Raw genomic sequence first — 24563 nt, 5'->3', positions numbered from 1 at the left:
GCCTCCACTGCTCTTCATCCCACTCCCTAGATTAGAAAAAGAAAACGGTATAAAAAATGAAACAGAGGCTAGCACATCACTGGAGGTGGAAGGGCATTATTTGGCAAGCTGCCTCTGGTGCCAGGAGGTCTTGGGCCAACTTTGCTGTTAAAAACCACAATAAAATTGTCATGGGTGTATATGACCTCTACACTGAAATAATGCCATAAAACTTTATTTTCTGTAACAGAAAAGGAACATTTCTATATTGTAAACATTTTGTAATGTAATTTTTATACATTGTATTATAAAATGCCAGCGATCAGGCAACAGTAAAATCTTTATTTAGTGAAGTTATAAATAAGACTGCTGACACAAATTGACATTTAAACCCGGTAAATGAGAACAATTCTCTGCAATTCAGAGATTCAGAAGATGGCCTTGGGGTAGTCATTTCTCTCTTAGCACACAATCCTATGCATGTCTACTCAGAAGTGAGTTCTTTTGTGCTCAATGGGCTTATTGCCAGGAACGTCTGTATAGGATTGTAGCCTCAGTCTCAGTATTCCTCACTGGTAAGAGGGCAGGACTGACTGTCTGTGATCCAACCTTTGTGTGACATTCTTTGAGTTTGATGCTGTATGCTAGTCTGTTGTAATTAATGAGTATCTGAGTCTCAGCTCCCTTCAACATCTGATCCATGTGAGATCCATCACCCTACTGACCATTTAGGTCCTGTGACAAGTTGTGTGAAATGGACCAGTCATGTTAGTGCTAAAATTCAAGGGCTTTTGAGTTGTGAGCAGGTAATGGGCTTTAGGGATGCAATTATAGCTAAAGAAGGTGATCCTTTGTCACATTATAATAATGTTGTTGCTGCCTTAAAACCTTTTTTAAGTAATTATACGCGCAACAATATTAGTCTGAGAAGTAGATCTTATGACTGGTATGATTCTGAATGTAGGATCCTGAAGAAGCAGGTTACTGCTGCTTTGATTATGGCGAGAGAATCTCAATTGGAGGTTCATTATTTGCATTTAAAAAATTTAAAAAAACAATTTAAGGAAACTATTAAATTTAAGAAGGAAATCTTTATAAAGAAAAATTGGGAAGATTTAATTAGTGCAGCTAATCAGAAAAATACATCTCTCTTCTGGCACATAATTAATCCACTACTGAAGGTGTTTCCCTCGGGAGCCCCAAATTATATTACAGCATCAGAATGGGTGGAACATTTTCAGGGGATTTATGCATCGGAAGAACCCCCTTGTCCAGATTTAAGATCTAAATTATTAACTGAAGATCTTCCATCTTGGGAACCTGTAACCAGTGAGGAGGTTGTCTCTCTTATTAGGAGAGTTAAAAGTGGAAAAGCTCTAGGGGAAGATTTTATTAGAAGTGATTTGCTTAAAGAACATCAGGATTGGTGGGCTCCAACTTTGGCTGCCCTATTTTCGTATATTGATGAAACAGCTAATATGCCTTCTGATTGGGGTTGGGCGATTATAGTTCCCATTTATAAAAAAGGAGGTCATGAAATTCCCTCAAATTACAGGCCTATTAGCTTGCTCAATGTCATCAGTAAACTTTATGCCTTGCATCTGAGAGAGAAGCTATTGGCCTGGATGGAATCTCAAGACATTATAGCCGATATTCAGGCAGCCTTTTGCCCTGGAAGATCACACCTTGATCAGACTTTAGTGCTGCAATTTCTTGTCGAAAAACATCTGGCCACTAGGGGTTCTAGACTTTTTGCAGCCGTTGTTGATTTCAAGGCTGCTTTTGACCTAATCCCTAGATCAAGGCTATGGGATAAGTTTGCAGCCTCGTCCATTGACCATCGATTATTGCTGCTTATGGTTAGCTTGTACAGCAATTCTGGCATAAGGATTAGGTGTTCATCTAATGGTCATCTAATGAATCCAATTTTGGTTAATAAAGGGGTTAGACAGGGTTGTGTTCTTGCCCCCCTCTTATTTAACTTTTATATAAATTCATTGATCACTTCTTTTGATGATCTGGCCTTACATCCTCCAAAACTTGCTGATCGTCACATTCCTGTTTTGGCATATGCCGATGATGTGCTTATATTATCAAGAACACAGGTCGGCATGAGGAGGGCTCTTCGCCATCTAGCCCTGGTCAGTTCACAGGAGGAATTAATTATAAATTCTGATAAAACAAAGGTGCTGGTTTTTGCTAGATGTTATAAGGCCTTTCGATGGCTCCTAAATGGGAAACTCATTGAGCAGGTTAAAATAATAAAATACCTGGGGGTGATCTTTCATTATCAAGGAGGCCGTTTGGCCCACAAAAACTATGTCGGTCAATCAGCTCAGAAAACATCTGGTGCCATTTATCGTTTTTATTTATCCAAAGGCGCCAAATTTCTCCCTGCGGCTTTAAGGCTGCACACTGCTAAAACGAGGGTTCAATTGCTCTATGGCTCTGAGATCGCCCCATATTTAAATACCAGGTCTTTGGAGGTGATCCAGACCAAATTTTTGCGCCAATTGATGTATGTTCCCCAATGTGTGCCAAACACTGTGGTCAGGTTGGAATCCGGTACCCCAAGTATGGAGATGTCGATGTGGCTAAATGCCTTACATTATTTTTTGAAGATTCTCTCACGACAGGATAACTTTACTTATTTGATCTTTTCGGATCCTTTTGTAGGCACCTGGGAAAAAAGGTGCTTGGATCATTTCAAACTCTGCAATCTCTCCCCAGAGTCTTTAATGATGATGAGCCCGGGAGACGCAAAAGAAATTTTGCGTCAGAGGTTGGTAGACCTTGAATTGAGATCTGCGAGTGCCAGACTTTCTGTGTATGTTTTTCTTGGGGATCAAGCTCTTGCATTTTCTCCTGCTAGATATTTTTATAATATTGTTGTACCTAAATTTAGGATTGCTTTTACTAAAGCTAGGTGTAATGCACTTTTATCAGCAGTTCTTTTGGGGCGTTATGCAAGGCGTCCCTATTCAGAGAGACTGTGCCCCTGCCCTCAAAATGTGGTGGAGACAACTGCCCACATTGTTTTGCAATGTCCATATTATGACGATTTGAGATCTAAATTTATCTCCCCGATCTTCGGTATTGAAACGGGGATGCAGGTGGAGGAGCAGCTTGCTTTTTTGCTTTCTGATGTTTACTCGGATATATCACTCAGGGTTGCCCGCTTCTGTTATGCTGCACAGTTGGTAAGGAATTGAGAGTGTAGACCTCTGATTTTATGATTTTACATATGTGTAACGGGGTGTTGGTTTTAATTCTGTGTATTTTGTTTTTTTGTTTGTGACGAGCTGGTCGGATGACCGTAAATAAAGTATATATCTATCTGATCCATGCCTCTGATTGTGTAAACAACAGAGCTGAAGTAATTTCAGAAGTTATTGTAGGCTCAGCATTATCAATAGCTTATGAGCGTTATTCTTCCCAATAAGACAGTGCACCTTTTTAAAAAGTACCCATTATGATGTAGTCATTTACCTGTGCAAGCTCATGGCTTTGTTTGAGCACTTCTGTTTGTGCTGTAGCCAGCTGTTCTTGAGATTCAGATAAAAGCTGCCTCAACTAAAAACAAATTATTAAAACACAAATTTTTAAAAAAGAAGATTCACAATTCTCTAAGCAGGGGATGTCAAACACATTTCATATAGTGGGTCAAACAGCATTCAGGATGCCTGCTGAAGATTGGAAGTGACATCATTATGCAGAAAGGGACATCATTAAGCAGATAATGTCATTAAATCAGAATTAAGCACTTTTTTTTCTCAAATTAATTAGCTGAAAACGATAGAAAAGAAAATGTGCAAATCTTGTTCGTATTTTCAAGATATCGGAGAGCTGATTATAACACCGACCAGATAAATTCCTTCTGGGGGCCGCATTTGACCCACAGGATTTATGTTTGAAAACCCTGCTCTAAGCATCTGACTGTACGCAACTTTTTGACATACAGTAAACCTTGAATATAGCAGTCATTTGTTTAAATATTAATTGCAAAGTCCATCCCCTTGCACTTCCAAAGTGACCTTTTCCCTAAAAGCCCTGATATTATTCTACAGACCCCACCAACACTTTGCCCGCCACATTGGAACAAGCTTTCATGCGGCATTTCATAATATATACTCCAGAACCGATGACCTCTGCAGAACAGATAGGAAGCATCTACAGCTAGAGACAAGAATATATGCAAAGCAGAGGTAGAATTACTGTGGAATTTCAGGATACCCTTACTGAGAAAGATACAGCTACTCAAAGTTAGTGAGAATCTGATTTACCCACATCCCCTAGGGAAGGAACCAGAAGGATTGCACAACTGGGGCTGCTCTACTCTGCTGGAACACTCACGCAACAATGAAACTGAGCTAGATTCCAGAGTAGCTGAGATGCTGGAGGTGAGGAACATGCATTTCCCATGTCTCTCTTTAGCGTGAACCTCCTTGGAAAGATTTCAACTGGGACTGAATTTGCCACAGTAAAGATAATATCTGGGAAATTTAGGGGAACCTTCCCCCAATCCTCTCTTCTAGCACCCTAGAAAAGTTTACATGGGAAGGAGCCATGAGATTCTCCCCACCCCACATCATCCCTTCAATTCACTTATTACCAGAGTATCACACCAGAGGGAAATCAGTCCCTACACTGCAAGTATGTTTGAACTGGCCTTTCCTACTTACAGTCAATTTACTTGAACAGATGGAGCACCCAAGATGATCTTCCTATATTATCAACCAAGATTAGACCAGGTGGCGTGAGAAATGAAATACTTATGGTTGCCAGAGAACAGAACAAGGTAGAACACCCTTCGCATGCCCCATTCCCAGCTTACTTGAAGCATCAAATATTAATACTAATCACAAAAATCCCCCCTTTTTTCCTTCGTAGCTGCTCCAGAAAAGTAATGCACTTACAGCTTCAACTTCTTTTGTATAATTTTGATGTTCAGAGTTGCTTGTTGCCAAGTGATTTTCCAACTGTGCTTCCATCAAGGAAGCATACTCTCTTAACTGTTGAAGAGGGGGAAAATGAAAGCTTTTCAGACAACAAATATTTTCCATTTATGTAGAATAGAAAAATAGAGTTTGCTTTCTGCTAAAACAGATATGTTCTTGATTGCCATAGCAAGTCCTGTCTTCCTATAGTCCAAGGCTAGTTTTGATTTTTCACATCCTGATCATCCCCTGGCTTGCTCTGTGCTGGACATAATTTTGAGGCAGATTGATCCTGCCACATCCAAGGGGAGAGAGGCAACACATCCTGTATTGGTTTTTTCCCCAGTAATCAGAAATCTAGTAACCATGTGCCAAGGTCAAAGGCTGCAGCCTTAGACACTTTGCTTCATCCCCTGTACTTGAAACTGATTATTTACATAGAGTCCTATTCAGGATGAAGCTAGAGAGCAGCTATGTTTTGCAACTCCAGACTGACAAAGTCTTGGAGTTTTTAATGTTGGTTGACAAGATACCAAACTGGGATGCTTTGTAAAATCTGAGAGGCTGAATAAAGTTCTAGCAGCACGTTGGCAGAAGGATTCAGCTAGTCTCCAGCACTCCTTGAAGGAGTCTTGAAATATTCCCATACCTTGTTTGCATCCTGGAGTTCCATCTTGAATCTCTTCACATCATCTTCAAGGCATTTCATTTGGTCTTGGGACTAAATGAAGCACACAGCCACACAAAACATAAAGAACCAGAAGTTGTAGTACAGAATTTACAGTTTAGATTTTCACTTTAGAGCAGGGGTCTCCAAACCCTGGCCCGGGGGCCAGATGCGGCCCACAGCAAGCCTCTAAACGGCCCGCAGCCAGCCTCTTGTCCCCTGAAAGCCTCTGGCCCACTTGGCCGAACGTGACAGGAACTATGCTCTGGTTGTGTCTGGAGGGTGTTCTAAGGGCCAGAGACGTTGAATGAACGCCTATTCATTCATTTATTCACTCATCTAAGTTCTATCTCTAATTTATTTATATAAATTTTATATTTAAATTTTTTTCCGGCCCTCAACACCGTGCCAGGTATTTGATGCGGCCCTCTGGCCAAAAAGTTTGGAGACCCCTGCTTGGGGTCTTGGGGGCCACATCCAGCTCAGTATAAGATTTCATCTGGTCCTCAGAAACTTAAAACATTTTTTCTCCAAACACTCAGTCGGATAGCTAACATGTGCAGTTCTGTCTGCCATACTCCTTTCCATATGGCCAGTGTCAGCCTGGTTAACCCTCATTTTCAGTCACCTGGGCCATATGCTTTAAGATCTCAAACTGTAATTATTCAGTATTAACCTCACCTCTGCCAATAAATCAAAACGAATTTCTACATGTTGACTTTCAATAATGCCATAAAATGAACACAGTGAGGAAATAGCATTATTTTTGTACATGCATAAACAAACCATAACAAACTGGTTTTTGCAATATATCGGACAGAGACAGTGTGCTGTGTGTCACTCGCCTCTATCCAAAGTACAAGTAGTACTTTGGGAACCACTGATATAGCACATTTTGACTCATCCATGTCCCACCCATATCCTTCCAAATTATGCCCCTATCTTCTCATTTTGGCCTCTCTGCTGGCATCTGAGTTGCCTCAGCACAGCAGTTTTTCTGATATTCTGCCAGCATTAGTGGCATGTGCTTCAGGGGATAGATTTCTGAGCTAGTGTGGCCATCCTCATGCAAGTATTTGTGGAGATAGGGTTGGGCCATAAGTGGTATATGTTACCCTATTCCTACATCAAGTGACACTGTGACAAAAGCATTTGATTGGCAGAGGTGAATGCTTACACTAGTAAAAAGAAGGTGATACGAGAGTACAAATCTAAATCTAGAAAGATGTGCACTTTCCATTCATCAAGTACCTTCTGAAGTGCCTCTTCAGATGCAGCCAGCTTTGCTTTCCACACCTGTTCCTCCTCTTCCACACTCTTCTGCAAGTCCTTCAGCATCCCTTCCTATTGAAAAAGAGCATGACGAAAGGAAGTTGATTTGAGAGAGAATCCTAGTCAACACAGGACTGCAATTTTCATGTAGATGTTGCAGGGGAAAAAAATAAAGAGAACAAAATGTGGTATTTGGTGCAAAATTCAGAGGCCTCCTCAAGGTATCGCTGCACCAGTGCTGGAAAGTTGGATAGGATTGGGCCCTTAATCTCTCTTAATAAACTCTTTTAAAATACATTTTAGGTTTATGTAACTATTTGGATGAAGATAAATACCATACCTGCCTAATCTAGTAGCCTAACCCAGGGTGGGAACTGGGAAAAGGGGATGTAGTCCCCAAGTGCAGCTTTCCTGGGAGAAGTCGCACAGGAGAGGAACAGAGCTGGGGGCTCAGGTTTGTTCTGGTAGTTACACCAGCCCCGAGTGGCCAAGCAGGGAAAGCACCAGTCTGCAGGAAAAGATATTCTCGACACAAAGAAATTTAGTTCTCATTAAACAAGTCTCTAAACTTTACAGTTGGGAAGATGTGCTTAAAACATGGAGATACTGCCCAGCAAAATCTAAAAAAAAAAAAAATTCAGGAGTGGATCTTCAATACTCTGCTATTATCATTGCTATAAATAATACATATAGCTCTCATTTTACACAAGTTTGATTTACACATTTTTGAAATAAATCACTTTCAAAATCAGTACTGAAATCCATGCAGGTTAACTTTTGAAATGATGCAGTAAATTCTAGGTGCTCCTGCAATATTTAGCTAGCTTTGTGCATGTTCCTTTTGATTTTTAATTTATGAATTTCTGAAATATGCACTGATTTTCAAGAATGTAATCCCCATTTAAACCTTCCATGATTTTTTCTCTTTTTTAAAAATCCTGTTGAAAATAAACTTTCCTCTTCAAGGAAGTGATTGCTTCTTATGACAGATACAAGAAACCTTTATTGGCATATTTAAAATCCAAGCAGTATAAAATAAAGGATTGGATGGAGGGATACATAAATCAGACAGTTCACCTCCAACCATGACCAACCTTGCTGCCATGTATCAACTATTTGAGACCTTCATAGAAATACGTCTCTTAATTATCATATTTATATATTTGGCCACCACCCCAGAAATATCTTCATTTACCCCACTAAGCAAGTAAACAATTTAATTCTGGTCATTCCAACCCCAGAAAGCAGCCAAGATCGGCAGTTGCCTCTTATGTTATATAGTACACTTTGTGGACAGCCATTACTTCCATATACTATCTATTCTGAGAGGTTATGTCTCTCATATTGCATTCTTAAGGGCACAATCCTATCCTGCGCTGGAACAGGCAAGTCAAGAGGCTTGCGCTGTATCCAGCGCAGGATTGTGGCCATAAGCAGCTCAGCCAGAGGTAAGAGGAAACATTTCCCCTTACCTCCGGGTAAGGGCTGCTGTCCCTTATGAGTCTCCTCGGACTTGCGCTACCTCTTGAGGTGGCACAAGTCTGAGGAGAGCAGAGCGGCTTGAAGTTGCTCTGAACTCCCCAGGAATGGGGATTTGGATCCTGCATAACTGCCGGGTCCCAGCCCCACCTCCTGCTCCCTGCCCGCCTGCCCACGGGGCCAACAACCAACCACCCTTCCCTGTCCAAGAACACCTCCCTCCCACCTACCTTTGATGCTTGCATCAGCCCAGCTGGGCTGACGCAAGACTCAGTAGGGAAGCCGCCACGGAGGCTGGATTCAGCCTCCGTGTGTTGGCGCATCTCCTTGCACCAATGCAGCTTCCTCCTGAGGAAGGCACATTTGTGACCCTCCTGGGCCAGCTCAAGGGACTTGCGCCAGCCCAAACCCAGGTCAGGATTGTGCCCTTAGTCAGTTAAAGTGAAGATGGTCAGCCTGATTCAGAGCTCTTTGTGCATATGAAAGTGCCACATGGACCTCCTATCTATACTTTAGGTTTCCCTTACTTCAATGGAAGGCAACAGCTTAACATATGGTGGAGGCCCTATGAAGATAAAGGGGAAGCCTGCATCTAAGGGAGCTCCGTATATTCTTTAGCGTACACATAGCAGCTTTTGGGGTCAATGTATTTGATTTGGCTGACATACTTAGTCTTACTTACTGTCTCGGCAAGAATGGTTCTGTATTGATTGCATTCTGCATTGAGTGTGCTCAGTGCATCACTGGCTTCTCTCAGTGAAAGTGCCATGTCCTAAAAGAAAGTGACATAGATAAGCATTCATAGGACAATCCGTGCAACCCTACTTGCCTTTTCCACCCTCTTGGTCGACAGGTTATATAGCTCACAAAACAATAAACGGAGTTAAAAGACAACAAAAATTCATCAAATCCAAATCTAGATGCAAAACTAGACCATTTACTTTCCCGAAACAGGGAGTCAAACTGACTCTGAACTTAATACCCAGTTCAGATAGGGTTTTTTTTAGGAAACCTAAAGTGTCTTGAACTATGCTGGGGCAAGATTCCATTGCCTGAATTGATCTCCTTGGATCTTCACCATCCATTTTGATCGTGCAAAACCAAAACACGCAAGGGAGAGAGAATAGGGATATGATCCTGGTGCATGCCAGTACCGCTGGGACCCACCCTCCCCTGTTCAGCTTCCTACCCCTCCCTGCCCAGACATTTGTAATGGGATGACACTTCCTAACAGCCCCTTCTGCAATCTGTGATTATGACCCTGAAAGAGTGGAGGGAGGCCTTCTTAGAGGAAGGAGAGCTTGAAAAAGGAGGGAATCTGAAGGGTGGCTGGAAGGCAGAGAGGTACAGCCTAGGAGCTGTTCTGTGGAGGGCTGGTGAAGGCACACTGAGGAACTGGAATGAAAGATCCTTCTGAACAGTGCGCAATTATATTTCCATGTGTAATAGTTTCTATATGAGATTTATATGAATACTTACAGATTCTGCATTTGCATTCTTTTGTTGCAGAACAGAAGCCTGTTCCTTAAATTGCTGCAACCACTCATTATAAGCCTGAAAAATAAACAAAGCACATAAACATAGTGAAGCATTTCTCCCCAACTCCTAGCTTCAGCTTCCTTAGATTCTTAAGTGCTTGGAAATGCTTGTCTCCAGAACTGAAGCCTGAATCTCTTCTTTCTTATCTCCTCACATGCAATACGAACCTTTCCATCCTCTTCTGTTTCTCACACTCTGAAAAAAAACTACTATACTTATCTTTCCTCAGTCAGTCTCCATTTTGCATATCAATGCTACCTGCCCCATCTGACAGCCATATCCCTGGTTGGAGCACATTTCAGACCATTTCTCCCTCTAAGTGGACAGTGTCTCTGCTGCCTTTGCGCATGCACTTTCTTCTACTTGCTTTTAATACTTTAACCATTTCTGCCCAACGTTGCATATACACAACAGGGACCAAATGCATACACCTGCGGGCTGGGCAAAAATGGGTTAACTTGGGCTATATACTCCAGCCCTTGGGCCAAGAACATAACCTGTCTGTTCTAGGCTTGGAACCCCATTTACTGCAGAAGCTCCAACACATTTAGCAGAAGGGTGACTGCTAAAAAATGTTACTTTTGAGGAAGTGTTTCTAACGAAGTTTCACTCATACAGGTTCCCATCTGATTTGTGTTGTCAGCACGAGCTAAGTACAGGTGTGCCATGGATCCCGTATCTGCAGTTTCAATTATCCACAGATACAGGAATCCCCACCCCCCCCTCCTGTGCAGCCAACACCTTTGTCTTTGAAAGAAAATAAGGGACACAGGGGGAGTACGGGGGGGGGGATAATCTGCAGATAGGGAGACTCCTCACTTACATTTGTTTTTACATCGTGGCACTGGCAGCTCTGGACTTTCTTCCTGCAACTTACTTAAACAGAAGACGGGACTTGCAGGCAATGAAGCAATAGCCTGCATGTGGAGTCATCTGTCTAAGCAAGTTAAAGGAAGAAAGACTGGAGCTGACAGCACCATGATGAGAGAAAAAAAGGGGGGGACGGATGTGCAAAGGGTCCCCTTGTCTGCAGATTACCCCTCCCCCACAGCTATTATCTTTGTCTTTGAACCTCCAGCCCGCTGCCTGGGAGTTTTCTTCCTTAAACTTAAACAGAAGACTCCCTCTAGTGGCAGACTAATTGCCTGCCAGCCCAGTCTTCTGTTTAAGTAAGTAAGAAAACCCCTGCACAGCCATCCAGAGATTCAAAGACAAAGGTCATGGCTATATGGGGTGGGGAGCACAGGGATTCCTATTTTTATAGCATCCCCCATATCCGTGGCTTCCGCAAATAAGGGGGCATGCCTGTACAGCTTTACAGCAAGTGTTGAATTATACACAAATGCAGCTCATTTAGACTGACAGCCTTTGGGTGGCCCACCTTTGGAAAAATTAAGTCTCTTGCATTAAGTAACTATGTGCTCATGTAGTCATTTCATTGGCTTGGGATAAAGGCCTAAATTGTTAACTTATAGGCCTTGTTGGAGACAAGAAGAAAGCAGGAGCATACAGTAGTCAGAAGTCAAATAAACAGCCAAATAAGGAGATGTATAATAGGAAATGTATCATGGGCCAAATAAGGAGAGTCACATGGGCAACTTGACGACACAGGCCTATAAAGACTCTTGATTTTCGGGAAGACTGAGTGGCAGACAGAGTGAAGTTTTATACCCAAATTCTGTGAGATTGGCTTGTTAATTGATCTACTCTGGAGGAATAAAACTTTAAGAAAATCTTTAAGGAGTTCCTTGACTGTCTTATGACATGATCATTGTGAACCCAAAACTTTCTATCACCGCCATTCTCGTTTCTGAATGAAAGAACTTCTGGATCTGCCTTAGAGCACACTGCACAGGCCAACACACATTTTGCTTCCTTAAACATTACACCAATTCCTGGGTATATTTAGGGTGCCGATTCCAAAAATGGCATCCATTTTGCCCTATCACATCTAGTTTTGGAGACATGGCATAGCCCCTTTAGTGAATGGTTCAAGCAGCTTCCTCATGAAGAAGCCTATACCATGGCTTCCTGATGAGGAAGTTGCTTGAACCATTCACTAATGAGGCTATACTAAATCTCCAAAACTAGACGTGATAGGACAAAACGGATGCCATTTTTGGAATCGGCACCCCAAATTCATATCAAACCACCATAAAGTTTGGGAAAAACGTTTCTGACCCTCAATTTTGTAGGCCTGGGTTATTGCTAAATCTAGTCCAGTACAGTCTGTTCTGACAGGCTGCAACTCTCTCAAACAAAGGTCTCAGCTGTGCTAACAGGTGCCTTTTTACTGGAAAGGGAAGAACCTGGCATTTCTCTGTTCAATTTTCCCTTCAGCTTTTACTCCTTTTCACACCAGAAACCAGTCCATCTGCAACTTTAATTCTACGAAACTTCAAGAAACTAGTAGGACCCACCTGCTGATCACTCAGCACAACCTGTGGGAAGAGAGACAAGAGCACCTGCTTTGTTTCTGCCTGAAACACTTCAAGCTGCTCCTCTGACGCTTCCTGAAAGAAGAAAATAAGACCTTACTCTTGGTTATCTATCTCTTATCTTATACACCAAAAGCAAATTCAGGTGACCGAGTTTGCTTCCTATCAGGCTGCAAGCGAAAACAAAAATAAGACAGTGGTTTTGACGTCCCTGGGAACTCAGAAGATACCTCGAAATACATACACGGGACTTCCTCAGTATGCAGAAATAAATTAAAAGAAAAACACCTGACACAAACTGAGCATTCTCAGAAGTCCTCAAAAATAACAAAACATTGAAGTGTCAGAAACAAATAGCAGAACGTGAAGAGGAGAGCAGGAAAGATGAGCATTTGAGTTGGAGATCTGCAACATTTTGTTAGAGATTCTACTTATCTAGAGACTAGTACTCTGATGACCTAAGAGCTTTTATGCTGCTAGAACGAGCATTTCTGCAATGTAAACCCCCCTTACGGCTGCAACAAAAGTGACAGCCCCCACAGCCACGGCCTGGTCAGCACTGCAAGTGGCTGGGTTTGTGCAATAATTGGACCAGGGATGCCCGCAACTGCAAGTAAGGCTGCGCAGGGGGTGGTGGAATGGGGAGAAGTTCAGATCAGACAACGGGGTGCTATTTTCAAAGTTACTGAGCTGCTCCAGTTGTCTCCAAGCAGCTTCTGTTGTTTATTTTGACACTGTCTTTGCAGGTGTGCCTGTTTCAAAACCTCAAACAAGCCCATTTGTAAATTGGATATTTCTAATTTGAACAACTATAAGTCTGTATCCTCTGACTCAATGTCCCAGCTTAAATATCTCTGAAGTGAGAGCAGGTGGAATAACTTGGCTCGGCTTGTCAGCTGCTTCAAGGTCTCACCATTCATGATGCCAGTGGCCTCGAACTGGCAACCTGCGGATGTTATCTTCAGGCAAACAGATGCTCTACCCTCTAGACCAGACCTCCTGCCCACTGGTTCTCATTCTGGATATTGTTTCTTTTCATTTAGTCACAATTATTTAAAACCAATACAATTATTTAAAACAAATATATAAAACCTCTTCACAGGTTTAAAAAAACTGATGATGGCACTGCAGCTCTACCACTATAGTACACAGTACCAGGAAGTTTACAGGAATGGTCACCTTCACTTTAGCTGAAGAGAGCACCTTTGCTTCACATGCCTTTTCACTGGAAGCCAAAGCTTCCATTGCTGCCCAGTTCTTTTCTCGAAGGTCCTGTTGGAACAAAAAAAGATAATGAACCAACTATATACTCATGCTGAAGAGGGTTACAAAAGTTTTTTTTAGGTACAGCACCTCAACCATCACCCATAGAATTCCAAGTTAATTTTCATATCTCAATCTTATAACTAAACGTATGTCCCTTGTGGTGGTGGAAGGGGGGGGGGAAGCTGAGAACTACTCATTTTCTTTCTGGCATCTCTCCAAATATGTAAAGAAAGCCATTACCTTTTTTTTAAGGGAACTGCTTATTCATTTTGGCATAAACTTTAGGCAGGACCAACTGTATTGAAAGCAAGAGAGAGAAAGAGTATAGAAGATAGCATATGAAGAAAGGTAGCACCTACTCAATCTATCATGCATCCAATACAATAGGCTCTACCAATGTTTATGCCAAAATATACCCATTAAAGGCTATTTGTACATGTCTTAAGTGTCAAACTCACACATTTTTTGAATATAAAAGATTCTTAACTATACTCTCATCCAACTTCTTTCCTTATCTCAGTTTTTCATGTGAATTCGCATAACACTATATTAACTGATAGAAATGGGCAGACCAATCCAACCGAAATCCCTGTATGGCAAAGATGCAGCACCATTGCAGGCTACACTGCATCCTGCATGAGATTTTTAGCTGCTGGAAGTCTCTTTGGGGTAAGGGGACACAGGCCACAGCAGTGGCAACAGGTCAATGCAAACTTGGCCCAGCAATATCGCATTGATCCGTGCACCTGGATCAGGCCCGAGAAGGGCCGTGGGAATTGCACGCACCAGTGCTGCCAATCCCACCCCACTCCTGGTCCAATCGCCCACCCCCACACCATCTCTTCCAGGTTACATCCCCCTGCACCATCCCACCAGCGCGCCTGGGCCTTGCCCTGCTGCAAAGTGCTTTATGGTTCTTGGGCAGCAGCAGAACACACATTCTGCCAGCACAAGCCCTTCACCCAATAGGATTTACTTCTGAGTAAACCTTTATAAGATTGAGCTTTAAGGCCATCATGCTATGGAAGAAACTGGTTCCCATACCGTAAAGAAGACTGGTACCTACAACATGCTCTAATACCACATTCATTTATGGAACCAGACTCGTAAGGTATCTTTGCATTTCCACATTCTACAATTATGAAAATTATATTTACCATAAAATCGAGATTTTTATTACTGGTATGAAATTTAGTATGGAAACTTTAATTGGTGAGAAGTAATTTGTACAAATTTATAAAAAAATCAACTGAAGTATGGCTGGGGTATAGCAATTTAAACATTTTGCATTGAGGTATAATTGCTTGTGACAATTTTTTGCCCATTCACCACCACCTTAAATTTCTCCTTCTGAAAGTATAAAAATCAAACTTTCAGCTATACAGTATGGGTCTCCCCTTTTGCTGGGTTGGTGAAATTCCATTTTGTATCCTTACAATTAACAGATTTCAGTTTTAAACCCAGTTCAGGGCACGTTGGGGGAAACAAATAATGGACTATATGCCTAACACTTCTTGAACTATTGGACAAGTCCTGAAAAGAATAAGGAAAAACAAGGGTAATGTGGGAATAATAATAAAAATGATTCACAGTGGGATCTCGGAACCTATGAGGGAATTGGTTCTGTAAACCCCCACAGATACTGAAATCAATGGATAATAAAATCCACAGGTGGGGGCAGAGTCACAGCACTGCAGGGACTCACCTGGGGGCCATGTTGGGCCCTCCAGAGGTTGTGCTGGTCTTCTAGTGTCTTCAGAAGGCCTCCCAGATGCAACCAGAAGCCACATCTGGAAGGCCCTCTGAGCTGTGGGCTTGGCACACATAGCTGCACAAATCACCAGATGTTGAACTGCAGATAAGAGGGTCTACTGTACCTTAGATAGGACTGATGTAACAAACTGAAATATATTATGTCATAAATTTTGACATAAGTTCCACTTTTGAGGATTCATTTGATTTTTTTTCTTTTTACCTTTTTTCTTGCTTTATAAACCTCACCAGGTAGATTTTACAAGCCAAATTTCATGCTCATACGACAAATCAAAAAGATATAATCATACATAGAATTTTCAAGCAAAGTAATGATGGATTGCTTATAACCAGCCACATTAACTATACAGTAATTCTTGCAATGGCATATTTCCAGCTGAGGCCTAGCCAACATGGTCATGTATTATCAGCATGCCAATTCATTTCCTAATCCTAAAAGAACAGATCTGCAGCTCTATTATTAGAACATCAGTTCTCAGTCAGCTAAGGTGGGTGGAGAAGCTCAGGAAGATGGGGATTTCAGGAAGGAAGTTCAATGGAGTCCCTCAGTGGCCTCCCACCAGATCCCTTCAACAATTTAAGGTCCAATCCTATTCCCCAATCAGTCTGTGTTATGCAGCCAGGCTGCATGCTATGTTGGTGATGGTGTGGGTAATCAGAAGACCAGTAAGAAGTAAACAAAAATATCTATTTTGCTGGTGTAAGCCTAAAGAGAGGAAGCGGGTGGATCCAGGCCAGGAAAGGGAGATAAGATCCCCTCTCTTGCTCTTGAACTGCTCCAACTTGGCCCACTCCCCACCCTGAACTGCTCTCAAACTGTCCCCTCGGCCACTGTACCTGCACCAGAAGAGCATGTGAGCAGTTCTGATGGGTGCACAGAGCCTCTGGCTATTAGTGTCAGTGGCTCTGTGGAGTGCGACAATGGCATCTGTGCCATCTCTGGGTCAATTACAAGAGTGGATCACGAGAACTGTTGTAATATGGCCCATAGGATTAGGCCATTAGTGTCTGAATTCCAGCACTAAACTGGATTTGAGAAGAAAATTAAACTGATATTTAAGTCAAGAGTGTGAGTAGCAGAAGTATTAGTTTATAAACTTATAAGCTTATTCAATCTTTGGCTTTCATTGTTACTCACATTGTTTTTTATTTTCAGCTGTTCAACCAAATCTGTTAGTTCTGCTGTCTTCTTCTCTAAAGCAGAGACCTTTGTGGATGATTCCTGGAGTCTGAAATGGAAAGACTCTGTGTTTCAACCTCTGTCTATTTCTTGGACATACTTAATTTTCATAAAATTAAAACTCAATGTCTGGAATCAGAATATCTGAAGAACTACATCCTTCCATATAAACCTATTCACTCACAAAGGTCAGCACAACTGATTCTCCTTCTGTTGGAGGTGCTGCTGGTGATTACAGAAGACATGGCCCAATTCTACTGGCCATTTACACTAGTGTAAATAGCTGTATATAGCTTTGTTGCTGTTACAAATGCAGCAGTACCAATGTGCATGGCCTGGCTACAGCCTCATGCAGCCAGGTCCACGCAAATATGGACACTAGATGCCTCCAGAGCAGGTAAGGCAGTGCAGGGGTTAGGAGGGAGGTGGGGGAGGGGGTGGAATAGGGCAGGGATGGATGAAACAGAGAAGAGATGGGCTGGGGAGGAGGGCAGATTGGGTCTGGGAAGGGGCAGGTTCAGCAGCAGTGACACCCACCAAATTCTAACCCCCTTTCTGGGCCTAATCTGCCTTCATGAGTCAACACAGATATGCATCAACTATAGAACTGGTGCAGCTCTGAGTTGACCCATTGCAGCAGCTGGGGCCTACCCCTAGGAGGCCTCTACATTCAAAACTTCCCTGCGGAAAACAGTAGAAGCTGCACTGACACCACTGCATTGCCAGGTGGGGAGTTACTTGGGCAGCCCAATCCTAACTCTTTTTTATAGTGGTGTCCAAGCTGCCCAACACCCTCCTGAAGGGCAAGTAACTTGGCTCCCCCACTGCTTTGAGTCAAAGGATTAGTCCAATTTTGGGGAGCTTTTGAAGAGAATTATTATTGAGTACTTTGCGAGAAAAGTATTGTGCTGCTTTAAAATTTATTTTCTGTGATGTGGTGATTTTTTAAATTTTTGGTCTGTATTGTTGTTAAACAACATTGGGGTCCAGATGAACAGAAAGGTGGAATACAATTATTTTAAATCAATTCATATAATGCATGTGAACAAATACTCTCTAATAAAAAGATATCTTTGTCTCTACAGCCTCTACAGCAGAAAAAAAATTATTAGTGTCCAAAACGTGATATTTTAAAACTCACCAGCCTTACCTTAACTGCATCATGCTCAATTCAGTTTGGCTTGCTGCCTGAAAATTAGGAGAGGGTGAACAATTATGTGACTTGTCATCAAAGTAGTCTCTTGTTTCCAAAATATAAGAAGCAGCATTATAATGTTACTGCCAAAATACTTCAATATAAAGAGGAGAGCCTCACTGAAAGAAGGGCAAAGTTATCAAAATAAGGGGCTAGCAAGGAAGAAAACATTGCAAGACTAACCTGTAGATCTTTGCCTTTCTCCCCTTCTTTTATCTGGTCTGCCTCTAGAAGAGCTTCAGCCTGCTCTGCAAGCTGGACGTTCTTGGATGAGGCTCCCAAGAGTTTTGTCTGCAAACTCTTCAGCTCCTCCACTTTACTCTTCACCTCCGTTTCAGAGCACAACAATTTAGACTGAAGTTCTGTTGAAGATGCAGAAATGTTGGTCAGAAGCATACAAACTAAAAAGGATAGATGGGTCATTTCTGATACAGAGTCTTATTTTGTACTGACAAAATGAGTAAACATTTGTAAACTAAGCTATTCTGCTTACAGAATAGGACTGATGAGGCAGTTTGTCTGCCCAATAAGCTAAATGATGACTAGACACACCTCCAGACCATGCACCTTTACCTCAAGAAGCACAAACAGCTTGCACTCACTGCATATATAATTCTCCATAAACTAAATCTCCTACTTAAGTACAGATTATGGTCGAAAGGACTGTACTTAAGTAGAAATATCTGGTTCTTGCCAGCCCAGTGCTATTGTGCCTGCATGAATCCAACACCAAAGGATGTACCACGCCTGGGTGAAAGTGCTGACATAGCCTTCAAAAGGTGTCATTCAGACATAGGTGTCATATTGTGACTGAGGGGGGTCATATGAGTACATGCTCTGCCAGCATGAATCTCATTATGAAGGGGGCACCTGAGTTTCCCACTTCCCTGCTTCTTGCAGGAAAAGGTGTGGGTGTAATGCCCCAATTGACCATAATGCAAGGAGCACATGAGAAGCATAGTCTCAGGTGCCAGATGCTGAAGAGCTTACACGGGAGACAGAATGTGCAAGTGGACAGAACCATGGACAGCTCCAGGGCTAGACCAGGTGCAACAAGAAAGGTTTAGATGTTGTTTTTGCAAAGGTGTGAAGCAGACTGATGGTTTAGGTATGCTGAGGAATGCAAGGTGGCTAACTCTGCCCCTTCTCATGAGAAGCCTGCTGTGGTTTAAAGGGCCCTTATCTGGTTATCCAGCTCTTGACTTCAGTATTGGGGGCGGATGGAAAGGTTAAGCAGTATATCTAAAGATTGCATTGGCATCCTTCAGTTTCGGAACACTATAGTATTGCGCTCTGAATGGTGGTTCCGGAACAGAGTGTCCTCTCCAGAGCGCGAAGCCTGGGTAAAGACTTCGCAAAGCGCGAAGCCTGGGTAGATAAGGAGGATAGGCTGTTACCCATGCAGCAAATCCCCCCTCTCCACGTCGCTGAAATGGTCCAATGGAAAGGCAGAGGCCAATACGGTTGGTTCCAGCAGCATCGCAGGAGTTGCCAGAACGTGACTGTGTTTAGCCATGAACTGCCTCAGGGACTCTGGCTCCGGATTTTGCCTTGAGGTTGACTCCTGAAGCCTCTTCCATAACTGGATGTAGCCACAAGGCAGTGGACGTTTGGGATCAGAGTTTTCCTTCTCTCAGATGAGCTGCCTTCCCAGGCTATTGAGTTCCAACTACCCGGTGGTTGTTTAGTCGCCTCTTACGACAAGTACAGTCAAACTGAGGGCCTATTCTTATCCCTAGCCCCCAGGGGTGGTACCTGATAACCTGGTAACTGATACCTAAAGAACAACACTTGAAATAGGCATTCAGTTGTACAGGAAACATGATAAGGAAGCTGTATTCTAACAGATTATGGTGATACCATCTTCGTGACTACCTAGTTCGGTGCTGCACCAAAAATGTAGCCAGATAAATGAGAGGCCAGTAGTTTCCACTCCATCCAGCTACATCTCAGCAATGCAAACTAAATCATTTAGAAGGAGGAGATGGATGGATGACAGTTGTCTCATGATATATCAGCCTGGCACTACACCCAACCAGTTGCTGATGAGGCAACTTGGATTTCTTTGGATATGGACAGACCAGAAAGGAAGATACCTTACTTGTCAGATCTGTCCTTTCCTCCCCCGCATAGTCCATATTGACAACTGGGGAGTTCCTTACCTTCACTTATATACTCCACCCTATATCCACCAAAACAGTATTAACATACAAGTATGGAAGATCCTACAATATAGCAAAGCCCTTAGTAGCAAAATAAGAAAACAATTCTCAATTAGAAAGATTTCATTGGGGCCTAGTGACTCCCACCCACAACTGCCTTTCGTCTACTTCTCACTGGACCATTCCACTCCTACCAAATGACCATTCTCCGAGATAGAGATTGGGCCCTGAACTCTTGTTACACTTCTAAATAATTTATAGTTGGTCACAGAGGAATGTGGTTCAAATGCCCTTTCCCTATGTCTCTGAGGAAGTGACAGAGGTGCACAAGATGAAGGAGGGCTCTTCCAAAGCTTTGACTGGTGGGAGGAAAGCAGGTATTTATAGTATCTATTACTTCTATCTCAGCTAATGGTGGAGTCTGTGGTCAGAGCCAATGTTTCCAGCCCTCCAGAATAATGGCTCCTGTTTAAAAGTTGACAGACAGGAATAGTATGTATGGTTAAATTTCTGCCAGGAGGCAAGCATATGCTCCTCTCTCTTTGTATAGTCACAATATACATTTATATATCTCACCAGCAAGACTGGACTGCTGCTCTTCTTGTAAGGTTTTGTAGCTAGCCTGGGATTTGTGGAGTTCCTCAGTGATCTCATCTAGCCTCTTCTGTAGTGCAGCCTCCTTCTCTTTCTGGGATACCTGCAAGAAATAGAGAAAAATTATGAAGCTGGAAGCCTACAGCAGGTATACAGTGGTGCCTTGTGAGTCCTTTCGTTATGTGAGTTTTTCGTTTTGCTAAGCGCATTTTCCCATAGGAATGCATTGAAATTTAATTAATGCATTCCTATGGGCAAGAAAAGTCAGAACAAAGTCAAATTTGGTTTACAAAGTGTTTATTAAGTGCTCTTTAAAGGCATACATACTGTACTGAGGATTTCAAAAACGGGGGGGATGCTGAGTGGGGAGCTTGAAGGCTGTAATCCTGTGCACACTTTCCTGGGAGCAAGCACAATGGGACTTACTTACATAAACTGACATGAAGATCCTCCCCTTACTAGGGTGGACGGGATCATAAACTGACATGAAGATCCTCCCCTTACTAGGGTGAACGGAGTCATGAACTGACATGAAGATCCTCCCCTTACTAGGGTGGACAGGATCATAAACTGACATGAAGATCTTCCCCTTAAAACAAACCAAAGCAAAAAAAAAAAAATTGTCTTGCGAAGCACGGGTCATAAAAATTCGTTGTGCGAGTTACCAAACTTCGCAAAACGCTTTTGTTCTGTGAGTTTTTCGGTGTGCGGGGCATTCGTTATGCGAGGTACCACTGTATATGAGATACCTTGTAGATATAGGGCTAGTATTTCAGAAGTCACACTTCTAGCATACCACAAGAGGTCGCTATTGCCCTCATAATTCCTTGCTGCTTCCCACTCTTGCCAAAGTATTCCAAGAATCAGTTTCACAACTGCCTGCCTGGATATAAATTGCTTTGAAAAATTACATTAGAGTCAGACCATCAGCTTGTTCTTTTTCTATTAGTATTTTTTATTGGTGTGTATCTTGATTTTGTGAAGTGCCAGTCATTTGTTTCACACGAGACAGAAGATGGAGGTGACTGACCCAAGTGAGAAGTGACTTTCCTGACACCAAGTTGTTCCAACCGTCTCTATTTTTGCATGGGATGGAGGTTTGCTTTTTAGAGTTGTTGCAGTTGTCAGTCCTTGGGATACAGCTAAATATGCGTATATTAACGCTAAATGTTTCATAACTACACCCCCCCTTTTATAACTGGCTAAACTAAAACATTTAGGTACTTTAAGTGGCAGCTGCCAGATATAGTGGTACTTATCGTTTAAAAAACAAAAACAAAACCCAAGGCATTTATACTTTCAAATTTCATAAACAAAACACAGTTTTATATACCAAGATACACATAATGAATTTTAAACTCTGAAGTTGTAAAGGTTTATTTTTCATGCCTGGATGTGATAAGTAAATAACTCAATCCTACATTACTCCTGGCATGCTGATGCAGCTGCGCCAATGGGGCACATTGCATCCTGTGGGAGAGTTTCAGGCCCCAGAGATCTCTTCCAGATAAGGGAACATTTGTTCCTTTGCGGCCTCTATTGCCTGCACAGGTCTATTTGGAACTATGCCAGTTACTTTGCTGCTGCAGGTCCAAGTGGTTCCACGAAGGCAGAATGAAGTCAGGAATGGGGATAGAATATTGGCAGTGTGTATCCATTCTGGAAGGTCCTCAGAACACCTCCTGGATGTGACCAGAAGGCACCGCCGGTTCACACTGGCAACTTCTGGTCATGCACAGGGGTGTTCTGAGGTGCAGGGAGGCTACGCACAACGTCCCAGCACCTCAGAAGGCCTCTGGACACTACCAGAAGTCGCCAGCATGAACTAGAAGTGCCTTTCAGAGGGTCGGACATGGCCCCCAGGTAAGTAATTGCAGCACTGTGCTCCCCCCCAATGGATTCCATTATCCATGGAATTCAGTATCTGTGGGGGTTCCTGTAATGGATCCCCTGTGGATACTGAGAGCCCACTGTACATGTAATGCTGTAATGTAGGGCATTACATAAGGGGGGGCAGTTTTTGTCATTAGTACAGATGGTGACTGTATGTTACTGACCTGCAGCTGGTAGATTTGCCCTTCATATGCAGCAGCTTTCACCTCCAGGTCTTTTTTCTGCTCCTCTGTCTGCTGCAGCATGTCCAACTTTTCAGTGAGCTCCTTGCTTCGTTTGTTGCATTCCTGACGCAGTTTGGCCAGTTCAGCATTTTGCCTGCATTATAACAACACCAAAGATGATGTTTACATCAAACTTGCTTCAATATCATTCCGATGTAACAGAATTGCAACTCCAAGTTTCATGCAATGAGAATTCTAAAGTAGAAGTTCCTAGACTAGTCATGCAACCTCAGTATAACTACAGATTCTTGGCTCTTTCACCATTTACTTTCATCTCTGGGTTTCTGAAACACAGGCCTGGAGAATTACAAGAATCACAGCACAATCCCAAGGGCTCCAGTGGCTGGCACAAATTCCATGCGCCAACCAAGGAGTGTCACAAATGTGCCATAAGGCATGTCTGCGATGACTCAGGAGTTGGGGAGGCCGGCGCATGTCCTTGCGCCAGCCTCCCTGCACCAGAGTAAGCCTAGGACAGGTGAGATTGTGCCGGCAGTGCGCCGCCAGCATGGGGGTCTGGGAAAGAAGGAACTGGGGTATTCTGTGGCAGGGAGAGGGCAGGCAGGGGGGCAGGTCTGTAGATAGGCTGGGTCCAGGAAACTGGAGCCAGGATCTGGCACTTAGGCCAGATCCTAACCCCCTTCCTTGAGGCCTGGCCTCTTTAGGTGGCGTAGATCTGAGTAGCTCCATTCAGGCTGCTGCCATGTTACCCAGGGTAAGGGGAATTGATTCCCTTTGCCCTGGGTTGCACCGCAGCCAGCCTCAACCCTGTGCTGGATACAGCTTAGTCCAGCTGGCCTGCCTGTTCCAGCGCAGATTAGAATTGGGCTGTCCATAGAGGAACTAGAGACCCAAGAAATGCAGCAATCAACAGAATCTTTTCCTTCACATGATCTACTGTTGGTGGGTCATGAAACTGGCAAGTTGATAGCTAACAAGGAAAATGCATTGAACCCTATGGAAAGCGAAACTGAGCTGCACTGTGCATTTACTGACAAATAGGCAAACATGCCTCAGGCTATTTCAAAGGGCAGGCCAAAAGGGTCTGATCCAATGAAAACAGGCTCCAAAAACACTAAAGAACGAAGTCCCCCACCTTCAAGCTGACAAATGCATTGAGCCATATGGAAAGTGAGCCACACATGCGCATTTACTCATGAATAAGCAAATGTACCTTGGTTTCTATCAAAGGTCAGGCAAAGAAGAATGCAAGACTACCAGAATGGTCCCAATCTGATGGATGTGGAGCTCAACAAAATACTCCAGAAGCAAAAAGGTTTAAAGAGGTGGTAATATGAACTGGTAATGTGAACTTTTTTTTAAGTCTTGCAAAGCTAAGTGGATCTCAACAGTGTCATTTTTTTAAAAGTGGACCGCCAATGTTCCACTGTACAAGTTCCACTCTTAGCACTGTGTATCTCAAACTGTGGGTGGGGACCCACTAGTTGGGTCACCAACCAATTTCAGGTGGGTCCCCATTCATTTCAATATTTTATTTTTAATATATTAGCCTTGATGCTACCATGGTATGTGACTGTATTTGGAGAAATGTTACAGATCTGTACTTTTAACAGGCTACTATGTATATACTTTTAGCAAGGATAGTCAATGGGACTTACTCCTCGGTAACTGTGGATAGGATTGTGGGTCCCAGTATAAAAGTTTGAGAACCACTGTCTTAAGGGTGAATTTCACACTGCAAAGGACTTCCTATAACAGGAATATTTAGATCATAACCAAGGAGTGCATAGAAAAACCACACCCCCAGTGTGTATCCCCTAAGAAAGGCTTCTACCTGCCATCTTATGCTCCTTATACTGACTAAAACACCTTCCATCTTACTTGCTTTCAGTCTGACTGGTGGCTTGGTTTAAAGCATCTCTAAGAATAGAATTTTCTTGCTGCAAGCGAGCAAGTTGGGTGTTTGGGCCATTCTCCAGCTGTTCTTGTAGCGTCCGAATCTGA

The 24563-nt window shown here is 42.8% G+C and overlaps 1 protein-coding gene across 5 annotated transcripts in view; it reads right to left on the bottom strand.

Moving 5' to 3' along the window:
* RRBP1 (ribosome binding protein 1) overlaps nucleotides 1-24563 on the bottom strand; it is a 48789-nt gene that overhangs the window by 6895 nt on the left and 17331 nt on the right. For all 5 annotated transcript variants that reach the window (XM_066623396.1, XM_066623394.1, XM_066623392.1 and 2 more), the window contains 14 exons: nucleotides 24441-24559; nucleotides 22539-22692; nucleotides 20464-20584; nucleotides 17909-18087; nucleotides 17681-17718; nucleotides 16489-16579; nucleotides 13491-13583; nucleotides 12294-12386; nucleotides 9814-9888; nucleotides 9017-9106; nucleotides 6835-6927; nucleotides 5566-5637; nucleotides 4896-4991; nucleotides 3469-3552 (listed from right to left, as the gene is read on the bottom strand). In XM_066623396.1, the coding sequence (XP_066479493.1) occupies nucleotides 3469-3552; nucleotides 4896-4991; nucleotides 5566-5637; nucleotides 6835-6927; nucleotides 9017-9106; nucleotides 9814-9888; nucleotides 12294-12386; nucleotides 13491-13583; nucleotides 16489-16579; nucleotides 17681-17718; nucleotides 17909-18087; nucleotides 20464-20584; nucleotides 22539-22692; nucleotides 24441-24559 (1398 nt within the window). The remainder of the gene's footprint in view (nucleotides 1-3468; nucleotides 3553-4895; nucleotides 4992-5565; nucleotides 5638-6834; nucleotides 6928-9016; nucleotides 9107-9813; nucleotides 9889-12293; nucleotides 12387-13490; nucleotides 13584-16488; nucleotides 16580-17680; nucleotides 17719-17908; nucleotides 18088-20463; nucleotides 20585-22538; nucleotides 22693-24440; nucleotides 24560-24563) is intronic.

Source organism: Tiliqua scincoides, chromosome 4 (genome assembly GCF_035046505.1).
Source record: "Tiliqua scincoides isolate rTilSci1 chromosome 4, rTilSci1.hap2, whole genome shotgun sequence".
NCBI lineage: Eukaryota > Metazoa > Chordata > Lepidosauria > Squamata > Scincidae > Tiliqua > Tiliqua scincoides.
The sequence above is the reverse complement of the archived record's forward strand: the minus strand, read 5'-3'. Positions and strand labels throughout refer to the sequence as shown.